Below are 17,859 nucleotides of genomic sequence, written 5' to 3'. Positions count from 1 at the left end.
GCAAAATTACTCAACATTTTCACATGCTTCAACTGTAAAATGAGCTAGGTAATTCTCCTCACTCCCTACAATGCTTACATAAACAACAGATACATGGGCCCAGATTCACACCAGACCAGCAGGTGTGCTTCTCTGCTGAAAGCGGTTAGTTTAAATTCCCAGCTTAGGAAGGACAAGCTGGTGGTCTTGGCACAGACAAATTAAAACATGTGATATTAATTCTGACAAGAAAAGATCAAAATGCATGGATTAAAAAAGAAAAGGGGAAAAGAGGATAATGCCTTACTCTTCTGGGGGGGGCGGGGGGGAAAGTAAACTGTCAAGTTCTGTTCTGCCTCGGCTGTTTCGGAGAGAAAAGGATACTGACACCAAAAGAAAAAAAAAAAAAACCAAAACCACAATTTGGTAACCTCTATATTTGGAAATGAGCTTTGAAAATGTAACCTGTCTGTCACAACGGGTCAATGTTCTTGTTCACTTAAAAAAAGTTATTTATGCACATTTCTGTAAGAACAATTAGATGGGCTACAAATGTAATAAACTGAAAGGAATACAAGACAATGAGTGTGGGTTTTGACCTTTACTGTGTGCCTCTTAATAGCACACTACACTGTTTTCTCCATGCTCTTTGTCAATGCCACTGAGATGACAACTAGGGTGGGATTTTAATACTTGCAAAAGGAAATATTTATTACCTCATATTTAGGAAATACTACTTCATTACTTTGGAAAGCTGCCATTATTTTGGCATTAATGCTCACAAATGAAACAAACAGGGAGGACTTGCATCCCTCAGAGTACTGTTAAGTCTGTGGTTCATATTTTAGAGGAATTTTTAGATATTTAACTTGAGATACCTTAAAGAAACTGATACACACTTATTGGATGCTTAGCATATTAGGCAGCTCAAATGAGAACAGTCCAAAATTCACTAGTCATTTCTAATATCACAGCCAGCATTCCCTGCATACCTCATGAGGCAAATACTGTAATCACAATTTTTCTGAATTGCAAAACAGATGGATTCTATCACCATTGCTTTGCCACTTTTGAGAACAGAACTCAGAATTACGCTAGTTCTTGGCCTTCGTCTAACATTTAGACCATGCTCCTTTCACAATTTCATTGAGGTAGCTATTCAGATATTCATAATGCTGTCTAGCACCTGTAAGAGATTCAAATGAGAACAGTTAAAGCTTGTAAGCAAGCAAGCATTATTTAACTGAGTTCACATCTCGCAGGATGTAGCCACATTGGATTCTTAAAACACGCTGGCAAAGCTCTGCCTATAAACTGCACGATCTTAAGACTCCACCCCTGTTCCTGCCTTCATGTCCTCTTGGTTTTGATCTGTATCTTGCAATAAAACCAAGACTGCTCAACAAGGTGTTCAAATAGAACCTGGTATCTCATGTTATCACCCGTGTTTCAAGACTGAGGTACAGAATGGGAGATTTCTCATAGATACCATGTAGCAATTCTTTGTGGCATTCATTGTCGAGAGCCAGGTAAGAAAATCCTGACAACGGGGTTTACGGGACTTACTGGCTAGTCAAGACTAAAATTTGTACCTCTGCTTTTGTGAGCTGCTCTCGCAGCTTCTCCACTTCCTCACGGAGCTCCCGAATAATGCGAGCGTTGGGGTCTTCGTTCACCACGGCATGATTAACGATGTTCTTGGCCCGGTCTGCGTACCTCAGTGTTGAAAGGGTCTCATCATAGTTGTCTGCTGCTGGGCTTACTGTTGCTACCATGGCAGTCTTGCTGTTACCACCAAGGCTATCCTGGAAAGTGGTAGAGGTTATAAAATTAAAACAGAAGGTTTCGTTTGTTTTACCCAGTCAATGAACTTAGGCAGCAAATAATAACCTAGGGTTGAAATAATAACCTAGGGTTGGGAAAAGATGGGGGCAACTAATAACAGAAACATTTTTGTCAGAGCTCCTCAGTTCAAAATTAACATTTTAAGCTGTGTAAACAAAGGAAAATTGTTATTTTCAAAAATTTTTTTTTTAAGCACATTTAGGAAATGTCATTCTTGGCTTTCAGAAGCAGTTTTAGTTTAAACAGGAATGAAAACAGTCTCTTTTTTGGGCTTTATGGTGCCTAGTGAGGGCTTCAAAGGTTTACTTCTATGTTTTCTGCTTAGGTTTATAAACCAGAAACATAAGCACTTCATCATTAGACTTTTCAGACACTATTAAAGGAGCTCAGGAAAGATCATGATGAATTCAGAATATCTTATTTTAAAGACTGGAAGCAAGACGTCTCCAATAAGTACTTAATTTAAATTACTTAAAGATCTCCTCATAAACGATATAGTTGATTTTATTCTTATAAACATTTCAGAATGGGGCCCTCCCCCCACTTACCTCACAAACCTAAACCGAGTTATGTAAGAAACTACCCTTTCGGAATTTGGTTGACAGAGAAGAAGGGTGTGAAACCACATTCCTGCAAGGCAGTGTGTGTCAGGGGAGCGGGGGAAGGAAGGAAGGAAGCGTTCAGTCTTTTTATTGATCACAAAATTGTGGTTTACAATTTTGGCCAGTCTAAAAGATAAAATATTCTGGTTTAAGTTTTGCAGCAAATCTTTTTTTTTGTTTGGTTGGGTTTTTTTGGGTTTTTTACCCAATATCCCTTTCTGAGACGAACCATGCTATTACCTTTCATCTTCAATAACCCATGAAATCCAGGTCAGGCATTGCCATTAGAACAATCTGACTACATTAGCTGCTTGTCTAACCATTTCAATTACAAAGCACACACGCAGCTTTCCCTAGCAATCATTAAAACGCCCCTTTAAGTATTTCCTTAAGACTCTCTTTTTTTTGATGCATGATGCCTAAAACAGTTTGACAGCAGTCTGGCTGCTTCAGTGGTCAGACAAGCATTGACCACACAGACTGACGTTGCTTCGCTGCTGCATTGGTAGCACTCTGCTGTCTCTGGCCATGCAAAAGGGCTGCTAGCTCTTTGGGTAGAGAATGTAATTTCATTTGTATGGTGTTCAGCACAGTGAGGTACACCAGCATGGTTAGCACTTGCAGGTAAGAGTATTTGTAGAGAATGTAATTTCATTTGTATGGTGTTCAGCACAGTGAGGTACACCAGCATGGTTAGCACTTGCAGGTGAGAGTATTTATAGAGAAGTCAGTTGAAAAGAACAGCCTTCTGACACCAGCGTGGGTTTTTTTTCTCATCTGAGGAGCAGCCAATGTTTTCTCCAGTAAATACATGGCTTGGGAGGATCCACTCTGTAACACAGGAATGTTTTTCCAAAGCATCTACTGAAAACTTTAAAAAGACTAACAAGAGCACATGACTCATTCGATGGGATTTCTGGCTCTACAGAAGCCAGAAACAATCCCATACAATCCGTCAACGGTTTTCAAAAATTAGGAACGACACTCTGCAACTGCAATCCCTGTTCTGCATAAAAAGATGAAGTTTATCAGGGAGCTGGCCAGGTACTCCGCTTCCAAATCAAACCTCAACACTTTGCACTTTGGGAAACTCCTTCACTGCCCTAATTAGCTCCAAAATAGGATTAATTCATTATTTGAATTGCAACTCTGCTGTACAGGCAGCTGAGAACGCCGTTACAGTGATACACCATAATTCACAAAACACCCATTATAAGCTGGGTAAAGTTCCTCTTGTATTGTAGCTATTCAATGCCAGACTGTCTGATAAAGTTTTATGTACAGAACCGTTGTGCTGATTTCACTGGTTTCTTTAACGTTAAGCAAGAAAGGTAGATGAATAGTAAGCCAGCCTCTCATTAGCAAAGACAGCATCTGCAAATTACTCTAGAAAGACTGGGCTTGCATGTGATAGAGACACAGAGTGGAAATAAATAAGTTTAGTTATTTCTAAGACTAATGTAGCCCAGTCTTCTCTAGCACGAAGATTACCGTGAAAACAACTTAAAATGTAGAGATCAGAAATTATATTTTTAATAGCAGCCATCAGTAAAACATGCAGGGCTTCTGATTGAAATGGGAAAACAAGATGTTTGTGCCAATACAATTTGATAAAACCAAGAAGTTAAAGTGCTGACAAGCTATTTTGCTTCCTACACATAACCTGATGCCACTCTTCAAGCCTCCTCTTGCAATAATATTTTTCACCTGGTACTTTTGTGTAAAGAGCCTCAACAAAATTAAACAAAGTGTCAGATCTTGAGGTCTCCTGAACTCTACTGGTTTCTCAGATTTGTGGAGAGACCCGGTATGACAGATATTCCTCGTGTTAGAATACATTTACTCCACTTCAGCATCATAATTCAAAGTTGAAAGCTAGAGAGAAAGATAGCCCACCATCTCATGGCTTCTACAAACAGGCCTCTTTAAATGAATAAATCCCTCCTTTGATCTTTAATTAAAAAAATGTTTAAATTTTCCCCTTTCAAAAAAAGGCTTCTCTTCAATGAGCTTGTTTGTAAAAAATCCAAAAACCCCAAAACTTTTGTTTGCACTTAACATAGCTGGATGTTAAAGACACAAAGAAGGTTTGCTTGAAAGAAGGCAGAACAAAAGTGTGCTTCTATTTATGAGCTAAAGCAAACGCTGTGTATGGCCATCGTCATCGTAGCTACAATGCATCAGACAGGTGCTAAACAGGAATTTCAGTCTGCTTGCTGGATTTGTTTAGAAATGGAACAGCATAACTAATTCTAACAACAACGCTAGAAATTCGTTAGGAAAGTTTCCACTCTGCTTGCTCAGACTATTACAGCCACATCAGGAACCCAAGCACACATGCCACTGGAGCAAACTGAAGCAAGCTGCATGTTGGTTTTGTTCCCATCTTTACAGAGAGCCAAAAAGCACTTGTTTAGTTAAAAACTCAGTGTAAATACATAGAGGCAAAAATATATTTAAACACTAAAAAAGTCTTAGGGGAAGGAACACCATGAGATGAGGATTTATTTTACTGTAAAAAAGCATAAACACTATTTCTGTTATGCCATTCTGATTTTTATGTAGCTGTCATGACTGTACTATTTGATGTCCAGTATCTGTGATGTTTACACTGGGGAGAAGAGATAAATCGGTTCACAGTAGTCATGCTAAAATGTTCCTTAAAAGACAGCACTGAGAAAAATGAAGGCTTGTGGTGTCAAGGGGTTACATGAGTAGAGATTTTATTTTACTTAAGCATTGAAGGCAACTTTATTTTCAAATCTCCTTAAGGAAAACATGTTTTTTAATCTCCACACCTCTGTATAACCTGCAAGTAACTTTTTCTTTCCACACGTGCAGTTAAATCATAGGGATGTCAAATTCAAACAATATCTAAAAACACTGCTAAGAATTGTTGGGGAAGCAAAGCAGAGTATTCAAGACAACAAAATCTAGCCAGAGCACCTACAAAAGTAAAAGGACAAAAAAAGGCTGGTGGTGCCAAAAATCAGTTTCTTCCCAGATTATACCTTTCTGCTACCAAATATCTTAGTTGCTCCTTGATAACAATAAAGCAGAGCACAAGGAAAAAAAGCAAACTTGGTAAGTTAGTATTTCTGAGACATGGTTACAAAACATCCTGGCAATCAAATGATGAAAGAGAAAAATTTTAACAAAACGACAGGTTACAAAAATGAAAATGAAGTAATCTACATATGACACCTAATTCAATAATCCTTCAAAATCCGAGTCAACCAAGACCATTCAAGCTGTACCGGGCAAGATAAGAAGAAGAAAGACAAGCCACCTTTACTAGCAGGCAAGCTTTTTACAGCCAGAAGCGGCTACATTTGTGCTTGCCACTCATTCAGAGAACGGGAGAAATCCAGATGACGACTATACCTAAAATCAAACTTGCACTCCCGAGATTTTTTGTCATCAGGCTACCACGCTTTACAGCCACTGTATCTAGGAAGTGGGAAGAACAACAAGAACAAAAGCTTGCCTTTTAATTCGACATACATAAAACTCATATTCAAGAATTTGTTTTTTCATTTAGACCTTACAGATCTTCATCCAAGTGCTACCATGATGCACTCTTTTTTCCCCCTAAACAATACCAAATAGAGTCCTGTGCAGTATAGAAAATGATTTAACTGCTCATTTCACTTGAATATGATGTATAAAGTCTTCTGACCTGTTCCTCAGACTGTAACTGGGATAATGCTCTGAAATTATACTCTGCTGACAAAAGCAGTATATTAACAAATATATTAGATAATTAGGAAAAGGCAATCGTCTTAATCAAAATCTTCAAAGCTAACCATGCCAGTACGTAAAATTCAGTTGCATGTGGCAATAGCCCATATTAAACTAGCCCCAAGGTTGTGTGTGAAGCTGTATGTAAACTGACCCATAAAAGATAATGCGCCCTTTTCTTTGTTTTTTTTTCCCTTCCCCCCCCCAGTTCCTTATTCTTTAGGCCATTACAGGTCAGCAGAAGACAGGGAACATGTTTAGTCTGTAGAGATACTAATGGCTTACACCCAGCTAATTTTCCAAAGACAATTTTGGTTAACATCAAAACCAGAAAACGAGACAAAAGAACAGCATTTTATTTCATTGAATGGGACTCTTCTCCCCTTTTCCTCCCCTTTATTTCTCTTTAAAAACACAAGATCAGAGTACTTACTTTAAGTAACCAAGTAAGCACAGAATCACGATAAGGAACAAATTTGTTCTTGTTCTTGCCAGCAGCCTGATCTGCCAGGGCAGAAATAACCAGCCCAAGAGTTGTGAGGGATCTGCACAGAGAACACATGCAGCCATTAACAAGTATAAACACTCATAAGTCAAATGCATATTTAGACAGTGATTTTCTCTCCAAAAATGAGCTCAGAGGAAAAAGTTCCTAGTACAGTTTTGATCATTCTTTTCTCACCAAAGCTCCACTCCTTGTTTTCAGTATATGTTTTTCAGCCTTAATAATCATGTCTTCACAATGCAATTATGTGGTAGTTGCAGGAACACAAGTACAGAACGAAAAACGCCAATCATTTTAAACAGGCAGAGATCTCATTCAAACATCTAAGAGTATTGTATGTCAGAAAGAGAAGTAGAGAGAAGGGAAGAAGAAAACTGGCTACAAAAGCTTATATTGACTTGATCCTATTTTACAAGTATGCTGTATTTAGCAGTGATGATTGTACCGATGAAAAAAGGGAAAGAAATAATCACAGTCTTACTTGTTAATGTTGCTTCCTTCTTTCAGCCTGTCTCCGGCAGCACCAGTCTTAGTTGCCCTTTCACTACCTGCCAAGTCCACCAGACTCAGCTTACCCACCTTCTCACCTGACGTCTGCAGAAGGAAACAGAGAACAGCTACTGTTAGTTCACTGAAATTAAGTCACATAGTTTGACCTTTTTTCTAACAAGAATCAAGCTTCATTTCTTGGTGTAGACTCTCTGCAGCTGTTCCAACACCTTTGAAAGTCATCGGACTTGACCAGTATCCTGTGTTAACTCACTAGCTGCTGCTTCAGCAACAATAGGAGGATTTGAAGTGCAGTCAGATACACTAACATCTTCAAGAAATCTCCAGAGGAGAGGTACACAGGGCACATTAGTAAAATGTTAAACCAAGAAAAATGCAGAGGTAGTACAGGCCAAGGAGTCACAAAGACAGACACAGGGTTTACAAACCCATCTTGAAAATAGTCTCCTAGAAATCTCAGATTTTATACCAGGTTTCTTCTGTTTTTCAGAGACTAAGAATGAACGTGACAAGAAGCATGTTATAATTTACAAAAATTATTACAATTGCAAAGTCTCCTATATTCTTAACAGCCTCCTGGGAAGCGACCCAAGCTATGCGAGTATTTAAACCTGTAACACAGATTTTTTTTTTACAAATCCTTTTATCTCATTTGACCCAAAATGACATTCTGAAACACTCCATGAATTTCATATGTCAATTTAAAGTTGAAGAGCTAACTGTATTTGAGAACAGTTTGCTCACATCATGCTCTTCTGCAGCATCTACGACTTTAGCATCTCAGTATCACAGTTGCAAAGTGCTACATTCCCCTAAATGAACAGGATAATTAGAATCAATATGCTTTCAAAAATGTTACTCTAAGCCTCTCAAAATATAGCGTGATCATCAGGCCATACTGAAACATGTCACTTCCAGGACTGAAAGGACCAGCAGATGGGAAAACAGAGAAATCTGTTCCAGAAACTCACACAGTGGTCACTGGAAGATGCAGAAAAGACAGACGAGCAGAACTACCACCTTGCATACAGGCTGACCATGACCACACAAAAAATATGTATGATAAGTGTGCAGTACAGCCACAGCAAAAACGGAATGACAAACTATGGCAAACCAAGGAGTTTAGCATAGTATGGCTGCTGATTTGAAGTGCAAAGGGAAAAAAAAACAAATAAAGAACAAGGAAGATTGTTTGCATAAGAAGATTGGTGGAGACTGAGAAAATGAGGAGGAAAAAATCCAAACGCTCATTATGTTTCACATTGTATTCAATATTTAGGCACACACATGCCTTAGATTTGCTCTGTGGACACTCAAAATTTCTCCAAGGCTTTGAATACATTAAAGACTTGCCCAAGCACAGACTCTATCAACAAAGTTTAAAGAGTTTTGGTATAGAAGATCTATTTCAATTTTAGTTTATCACCATTTTCTGTGAGGGATTAAATAATATTAACATAAATGTATTTCACACCCCCCTCCAAGGAATATTTACATATAAGGAAATGTAAAGAAAAATATTTTCACATTTAAATGTCTTAGATATTTAATATACATACATAAAAATTAATGTCATACAATGCAAAATTTTTTAAATGATTAAGTGTTTCTATTTATAAAGTTGATCATTTACACATATCTGCATGAAATAACCCCTTGAAGGAGATTACCAGATGTACACTCAGGTGTTTTTCTATTTTTCATCTACACATTGTATCTTTAGTTTCTGGTCCAAGTCTGTACTACACACCATTGCTTAAAAAGAAGTGTTTCTTCAGTTTAGATTCTAGGATTAGAAGATCCTTCCTGCACCCTCCAGCAGGTCTGCTGCAACTTGGGACCTGCATTTTTTCTTTCCATTTCAAAAAACACATTTCCACTTACAAACCTATTAAAATTGATTTCCCTACATTGGAGTACAAGCACATGAACATTATGAGGACTTAGTCAGACAAAGCCATAGCTAACCTGATCCAGTGCTAGCAGTGCACAAGGGCAGGAGACTGTAGCAAATGACCTCCTGAGGTCCCTTCCAACCAACCTTTCTAAGAGTCTGTGAAATACATTAAAGCAAGAGACACACATCCAAGCTTAACATTTGGACCTTGTAACTTGTTTTACTTACCCCCGATTGTACATCATAGAGTGTGTGGGTGAGGATAATCTTGAAGACTGCATGGGACCGACTGCTCTCCTCATTCATGTTGGTTGCAGCCACTGTTCGAGATTTGTTGCCCTCGGACATCAAGGACTCGATGTCCTAGATACAATTTTCACAGCCATAAGCATATCTGCATTAACATTCTTTTCAATTATCTACTGAAACAATCTCATTTTGGTAAAACACAGTAAGTATTTTCCCACTGAGTTTCCCCGTTTATTCATAAAATGTGAGAAAAAAATATTGTGATCTCCCCTTTAAAGACTAGAAGTTACACAATGTTGTGACATGCATATCCATTACCTCTACCTAGATATTAAATTATCAACAAAAATAACGCACCTGGCTGCACACAGCAATACTCAAAAGCAAAGAAAAAAGTGAGGAAACAGCAATTCATGTTTGAACACTGCAACATTTTAGCCTCAGTTGTCAAACACATGCTCTTAAAATCTGCAATACTGACACAAGGCTCACAGTTTTATAAAACAGAACCACACTGAACAGGTCATTATATTCCTCCTACAGATAAGAGCTTCTAAAGTCCTCTGATATGTTAAGTTGTGATAGTTGAGAAACACACAGCTCCTCTGCTTAAGTGTTTTACAGCAATCCTGTAAAATAGTTAAAACTTTAGAGTCTTGGGCTTAACTGTTATTTAAGCATCTCTAGCTGGATGACGCTAAAAAACCCAAAAAACAATCAAACAAAAGAACACCACAGACCACTTTGACTCTGTATGCTGTATTACACAAAGCTGCTGCGCAACACGTAAAGGAATAGCATGCAATGTGTCTTGTCTTAACAGAAACCACCAAAGAGAGGCAGATGAATACCTGGAGAGCCTGCAATAGGAAGGACTGCACCATTTTCATGTTTTGCTTAAGATGACAGTATTCCATCCCATATTTACTCATTTCTCCCACAGTACATTAATGCTTCTTAAAAATTAGGACATTTTGTGAAGGCGTATATAAATATTTACTATCCGGCAAGCAAGTTTCATGCAATGTTCTCAAGTATTTGCCTTGTAAACAACCATTAGTGTATAATTCCTGTGTGCTACTGGTAAGTGAAATTACTAGGCAATAGCATGACAGTAAAAACGTGACAAAATGTGGTACTGAAGGCCCGTCTCTGCTAAATCTTGGTTCTGTAATTAATCACGGAACGCTTTCTCACGGATACAGCGTACACTCATCTTAAGTTTGGGAGGAAAGCTGTTTCATTAAATAGTTGAATTACTTCCAGAATTATTGAATAGTACAGGATGAAGATGAGATTCTGCTCTTAATTCTGTTCTACGCGGTGATCACAATACAACAATCCTACAACTCTCTTGCTCTAAAATCCATGTTACTGCCATGGCAATAGGGAGCGGCTTAACAATTTTGTCCTGCTTAAGGGACAGTAGCCTAGCGTTTAGGGTGTCAACACAAGTCTTTCATAAAATTGATCCTTACCTTGTAGCTAGCAACAGCTAGTTTGGATAGGCCATCTACATAAGGACCATAAACACTGTGTTCTCTAACTTTTAATGACTGACGGCTTCTGGTTGGAAAAAAAAAAGTTATTTATAAGCACATGACTGACTCAAGACAACATTTATAGAAAGTCACTTTCTCACTGACAGATCTCAAACATGATGGTCTTACAAATACCATAATAAAGCACAGAACAAGGACTATAATGCAAACAAAACAGCCTTATGTCTACAAGTAAAATGCTGACATAGACATTTTTGTCACTTCATAAAAGCTAGCATTAGGGTGAGTTTACTCCAAGCTTTTAGTCTTACTACTTTATTTTGATTTAAAATAAAAGGACACTGAGATCAGGAAGAAGCGAAAGCCATCCTACGCAAATGCCTTAGATGGGATCCATTAAGGCAAGCTGGCTATGGAAAGGAAGAGTGTATGACAACATATTACAGTGCTGTTGACACACAAATTACTTACCCTTTTGGGTCAAGAAGATCTCTGACTTTCTCATTGTATATCTCCATGTAGGATACTTCCACTTTGAAACTCTGCTCTTCATTTTCTTCTTTCTGTGCTCTTTCAAAGAGTCCACTGCAAAGTCTAGGGATTAATCCAGGCTGGTCAGCAGTACCCATCATTGTGTATGATTTTCCAGATCCTGTGTGATTGAATCTATGATTAGTGTACATGCAACAAAGTTTCTTGCTGTGCAGAACATGGAAAGGAAATAGAGAGAAGAGGTAAAAAAAATATATATCTTGCATTTCAGTGAAAGATATTTGTGCATTTTTCTATTTTAAAGCAACCAAAACACCATTTAGCTAAAGACTATTTAATTAAAAGGAAAAGCAAAACAAGAAGTTTAGTTCAAACTGACAGAGAAGACTTTTTCAGGTAGGTACAGTCTTACTGTAGATGACAACCCACTAACACCCACATATGTGCCACAATGAGAAAAATCAGGTGTACAAGCATGCTCATTTTTGCATATTGCATTTAAAATTATGATTAAGATTATTCCAACTACAGATGTAGAAAAGATGAGTGATGCACTGAACTCAAGGACGATCACTCCTAAGATTATAATCTAAGGCGTGAGAAATAAGGGTAGCCAGCAGCAACAGACAAAATCCTATTTCTCATCCTGTCCACCTCATATCTAATGTTACAAAAGAGAAAAACATTTCTTATCTACATTACAAGGCATTTCTCCTGAAACAATGTCACAACAGCTGTGAAGAGTCTCCAGTCAGAATGTAACACCTTTTGCATCAACAATATTTTTTGCTTATGTCTGGAAGGGACTTACCAGTTTGCCCATAGGCAAAAATGCAAGCATTATAGCCTTCAAAAGCATTCTGAAGAATATTCTCTCCAAGGCACTTGAAAACAACATCTTGACCTGAGAAATAAAACACACAAGCTAACATTGTAACAAAGCGAGAGTATTTTTCCTTGATTTGGATTCTTCAATAATTATGTAAAAGCAGTTAGTGTTTTCCTGCTGCTGTTACCTAAATAGCATCCAGTATTTGCTCCCTCTACAGGAGCAAGACCATCAGCCAGTAGATGTGCTCCAGATTTATGCTACTGTAAAAATCAGAAGCTGTGATTATCATGCATATACCTGTATGTGCTTAAAACAACATCCTATCAATGTTCATACGCAGAAGTTTTATCAGCAGAAAGTCATAGAATCACAGAATGGTTTGGGTTGGAAGGGACCTTAAAGATCATCTAGTTCCAACCCCCCTGCCATGGGCAGGGACACCTTCCACTAGACCAGCTTGCTCAAAGCCCCATCCAACCCGGCCTTGAACACTTCCAGGGATGGGGCATCCACAGCCTCTCTGGGCAACCTGTGCCAGTGCCTCACCACCCTCACAGTGAAGAACTTCTTCCTTACATCTCATCTAAATCTCCCCTCTTTCAGTTTAAAGCCATTACCCCTTGTCCTATCACTACATGCCCTTGTAAAAAGTCCCTCTCCGGCTTTCTTGGAGGCCCCCCTTAGGTACTGGCAGGCTGCTATAAAATCTACTACCAACTGCAGAATTTAATCCACTGGTGAATGAGATCACCTCAAAAATATGCTCAACCTCTACATTTTAACACCTGTCAGTTGATTTTAATCTAGGGCAATTAGTAGAGCGCTAGATAATTTTACTGTGTACGTACAAGATATTAAATAATACCATAAGAAGATTTTTGCAGAGAAGGAATCACAACTGTGTGGGAGATACTATAGTACAAGCTATGCATTAGCAAAATATAGGGTATATCAATTCTTTTGTAATTGAACTAACTCTGTAGGAACAGCTTTTGGGCTTCTTTTCCAAGCAGAGGAAGAAATGCTTAATGCATTTGGGTATTATCTATTTAAACAAACCCTCTATTTTCAGAATTTCTGTTACAAGCAGAGGAACTGAAGTCTGAACAAGACATGGCAGAACTTTATGGACTGAAAAGTCCTCTCAAATATGTTAATGTTCCTGAAAGCTTCTCCTTTCTCTCATTGATTGAAGTCCTTATCTTTACATCCAAGTCCACTCAGAATTTTACGCATGAAAAATTCCCCTTAAAAATTACCAATAGCTGTGCCTAGCTAAGCACAGCAGAACGGTTTTAGACCAAACACTTCCAATGTATAACAGACCATAATATAACTGACATAGGCGCCTCCGTTAGTTTGAGAAACGGAAAATTTTCCTTCCTATGTCATTTGTATGGCTGAAAGTGTCATGTTTTTCTCAGTTCCTCACTAAATTACTATTCATTAGTTATTTGTTAGAGAAATTAAAATCTAGAAGCATATGCATCTTATTTTTCTTGTGTTTTTTTTTTTAAAATAAATGTAAACAAGCTTAACCGATTCCCAATTTTAAAAGATAACAAGTATGAAAGGAATAGATCACAAGAGTGGTAAGTCCAAATATATTTCATCTTTTACCATAAATATTTCCCAAAATGTGTCATAACAATACTCAGAAAACTTTTAATACATTACACATTCTCACCAGACCCTATGAATTCACATACCCCCACGTTAAATTAGGCTTTTTTTAATACTCCATTATTAAGTTCTAATATAATGCCAAACTCCCATCAGCACTGTGAAACATGAAATTACATATAGCAATGTTGCTCAAATCCTGAAAAGAGATGGATTTGATGCTTTTAAAATTATGAACTTGAAACAGTATTTTAAATAAAGATGTAAATACGAGTAACCCATTATTGTGATGGATTTCTCAATATCCTACACTGCAAACGGGTAGCAATGCCTACTGCTCTTATCATCTTTAGAGAAGAGAAGCAGGAATGATTGAAGATTTTCCTTTTTCTTTTGACAACAAGCAGTCCTAAAGGGGAAGGCACTTTGTGCCATATGGTCTGTGCCCTGTAGCAAATACTGTATTTTAATTAGATCATTCACACTTGGAGACAATAAGCACAAAGCTACAGTAAATATTACCTGCATATTTTTCTTTGACAGATTCATCCATAGACCAAAAGCAGTGATCGTAAGCAAACACCTGTAGGAAAATAACCAGGAGGACACCTTATAAAAACTGTTGCCAAATCAAACACTTTATCCAAATTTTGACAGCGCTGTATTATGTTGGCTAACATCACGCTCCTTGGGGCCATTCTGAACATAATACACATTCCCACAGAATTACTTAGTTTCTATGAGTTTGAAGGCTAAACAAACACCACATCTTCCTATATGCAAGCCTGTTCCTTGCTTTTATTTGTTCCGTGTTTTTATTTCTTCCTTTCTACTGTGTGAATCCTATTCCATGCTCTCCAAAAGCTCTCCACGTGGCAACCGAGTGGATGTCAAGGAGCTCTCCTTATCTTCCTTTAAACCCATCCTTGCAATTCATTTTTCACAAGACTTTCTATTTTGCAAACTGGCAGATGTCCCCTAGATGTTTCTGCCTGCCATCTCCCCGTGTCTCTTGTCTGCATAAATTAAAAACATGCCTTAGGGTAGGAACCTCTTTCCGTACAAGACGAGTACGTATTTACATACTGCTGACAAACAGAAGCAGTCATCACCAAAGTGTAATACTTGTAAAGAACAATACAGAGCAAATGAGTTTTATCATGAGAAGCACTATAATCTTTTTAAATAGAAAAGTTTCAATTTTGTGGTAAATCCATTTGAAAGTCCACAGGCACCTTTCATCATGAAAGCTGACCTCCAGTAAGACAGTGCATATTTTGGGACAGACGTTTGCAAAAACAACTCCCCTGGGTATGTATTTGCAAGAAAAAAAAAAATCAGGTTAATATCTGACCTACTTTCACACGGGCAAAATTTACTCTGTAGGATATAGGAAAAGGGAAGTGCTCTTTGGCTGTTTATTTCTCCTCTAAGCTTAACGAAGGCTGCTCTTTCCCCTTTAGATGTTCTGCATCACTACGTAGCTGATGTTTGCATCATTTCAGATCACGTTGGCAGAGCAAGCGCACCATGTCAGCATCCCACATCCACCTTCTGAACCCTCATTCCATTATTTCCGAAAATTTAATTTTATCTGTTAACACATTTTCATGTTCCATTTTAGTGAAGCAGAAATAAAGCAAATCTTCCTCAAGTATTTTAACTAAAATAATTAGAAAAATTATGCAAGAGTTTATGAAAATGCTTAGTACAGCAAAATGCTTGAAATTTAAATAACTTATCTTCAAAAATACACTGCTTTTTTTTTTCTATACTACATTTATCTCTTGATGCTGGGACATTAAAGTGGTTATTTTACATCCTCTAATTGAGGAAACAACAGCCTATTTAAAATTAAGGCTTTTTGGTTCTTTGAATTTATTATACAATAAAGCATATTATTATAACATCCCATGCCTTCAGAGCATTTAATAAAACATCATTGGCTATACGGCCACATCAATAAAGCTGAAACCTGATACGCTAGGATAGAGATAGGCATCTGCATACCAAATACGGAGTCACGGGATCATAAGCCATAACAACAAAATGAGTTTGCTTTAACACAAATACCAGAAAATGCTTTTAAAAGCCCACAAATAACAAGTAGTCCTCCATTCACAGTCTGTAATGCTGAGTATGTATGTTCTCATTTGTTCCTGTGACTCATTTTTTGGCACAGGCTGTACAGTGCTCTTCGGCAGCAAGGAGATGCTTTGAGTTTCTTACTCAACAGCTGATCAACTACAGAGCTGTTTTTCAAAATGCTTTTAATATTTGGATAACCCAAGACTGAATAAGTGCTAGGACAATTTTCACACGCTGATTTAATGTGCAATAAAAGCCCTTACCTTTGGTTGGGTCCTACTGTTCCCCAAAGCATCAGGAGCAGAAAGGATTTGGTACAGGGTCAGGATAAGAAAGACAAAAGAAAAGCAAAGACTGTTAGTTGTAGTGATTTTAGCTTAATTACTCTATCATTAATACCTCATCATTGGAACACTGTATTTAAAAAGTTCATTTCTCTCCTCAGATCTCCCCGTGCTTACAGATCCCAAGTCATTTTATAAACCAATGCTTATCTCTTTTCAGGAGTAAGATTTGAGATGCTGCTCTGAGTAAGTTGATTTTAAATTCAAAGCCACTGAGTTTCCTCACGCTGCCACCATCTCTTCTTCATTCTCTCCCAGTTTTTTTTTTTCTTGTGACACTTCTCTCTCTCTCATTTTGTGGGTGTCACTGCCTCTTAAAAACAAAGTACCCAAGCAACGCAAAAATTTCCAAAACCACTTGAACAGGAACTTCAGGAGAGTTATTCAAGAGGAAATTTCAGAGTCCAACCCTAGGACTTGCCCAACTCAGTTCTCTCACGGTTGCTGGGACAGCAGAGCAAACATTTTTTTTCCCTAAAAGAATGAGCAGAGAATTGCAATTCCTTTAATCTGTTATGTGCATAATTTAAAAGTTTGTTTGCAGTTGGGGGTGGTGGTGGTGTGCGTTTAGTTTTTTTTAAACAACAAGTATGAAATCACTGGAGAGACCTTTAAAATAACGGCACAGCATCAGTCAATGCCCTGACAGCAGGTTACGCAGCCTCCCCACATACAGAAGACTGGAGAAATGCAGCAAACACACAACAATGAGGAACCAATATTCTCCTTGTCCTGGATCTTCCAAATGAGATTAGGAAGCTCTAGACATCAGTAACAAACAAAGTCTTGTGACAAGCATCACTGATTTCTTTTGAACGGAGCCGGAGAAAGACATGAGAGCCATATAAGATTACTCTCAGAGTTCTTGCTGCTCATACGGGTTGAGAAGTGAGTTTAAAAATTGTAATTTCTCATCATTGTCTCTCAAAAATAATTATTTATTAAGGAAGTTCATCATCTCTTTTTAGTCAGGCTTGGATCTAATAAGCATATCTGTTTGACATAACAGGAACGACAGTGACTTTGGATAGCAGTCGGCGTGACCCGCTATGCAGGATGATTATTTAAGTCAAGGCTACCCCATGACAGCCTTGTCGCAGAGTCATTCAAGTAAGCAATAACAACATCACCACTTTTCCCCCTGCTATCTGGCTAAGTTTGAATAAAAGCTCTCCCAAGGTCCTTGGCAGCATGCTTGGTGCAGACTCTCGACTGTTGCTGTTGCTCCTGGGTGGGTCACAGATATGGAGACGTATTGAGGGCATCTCCTTCACCAGGGCTTTGATCCAGACACAGAAGACACCAGAGAGCCTGTTTGGACTACTCTAAGAGAGTCGCAAGAACATTTTTTTGGCTCTCTGTGCTCTGAAATGCTAGTGGAGCACTTTGCTGAAGGACTTTGCTGAAAACTGCTACGTGGCTTTCAGGGGTGCTCCTGCTTACAAGGCAGGCTTATTCCTATTCTTACAGGAAGATCATTCTCATTGTAAAATAACGAGAATAGCAAGCCTGGATTATGAGTTTGAGTTTAGCACTCAGAGATGTGATGCTGCTCTTAATTCAGCAAGCAGTTATGCTCATATTCCCCAGCCCAGTTCCAAGGCAGGATTATAGTGCAACAATGCAGTTGATCTTTCCAGCCCTCAATAC

At 38.1% G+C, this 17,859-nt stretch overlaps 1 protein-coding gene across 1 annotated transcript in view; it reads right to left on the bottom strand.

Annotated features, from left to right (window-relative positions):
* Positions 1-17,859, bottom strand: part of KIF13B (kinesin family member 13B) — a 130,251-nt gene that overhangs the window by 62,624 nt on the left and 49,768 nt on the right. Inside the window, exons 3-11 of the mRNA XM_050893684.1 lie at positions 16,129-16,141; positions 14,300-14,360; positions 12,134-12,226; positions 11,302-11,482; positions 10,807-10,894; positions 9,308-9,442; positions 7,154-7,266; positions 6,601-6,712; positions 1,572-1,784 (exon numbers count right to left, since the gene is read on the bottom strand). Coding sequence (XP_050749641.1) covers positions 1,572-1,784; positions 6,601-6,712; positions 7,154-7,266; positions 9,308-9,442; positions 10,807-10,894; positions 11,302-11,482; positions 12,134-12,226; positions 14,300-14,360; positions 16,129-16,141 — 1,009 coding nt within the window. The remainder of the gene's footprint in view (positions 1-1,571; positions 1,785-6,600; positions 6,713-7,153; positions 7,267-9,307; positions 9,443-10,806; positions 10,895-11,301; positions 11,483-12,133; positions 12,227-14,299; positions 14,361-16,128; positions 16,142-17,859) is intronic.

The sequence above is a fragment of the Gymnogyps californianus genome, chromosome 3 (genome assembly GCF_018139145.2).
Source record: "Gymnogyps californianus isolate 813 chromosome 3, ASM1813914v2, whole genome shotgun sequence".
NCBI lineage: Eukaryota > Metazoa > Chordata > Aves > Accipitriformes > Cathartidae > Gymnogyps > Gymnogyps californianus.
The sequence above is the reverse complement of the archived record's forward strand: the minus strand, read 5'-3'. Positions and strand labels throughout refer to the sequence as shown.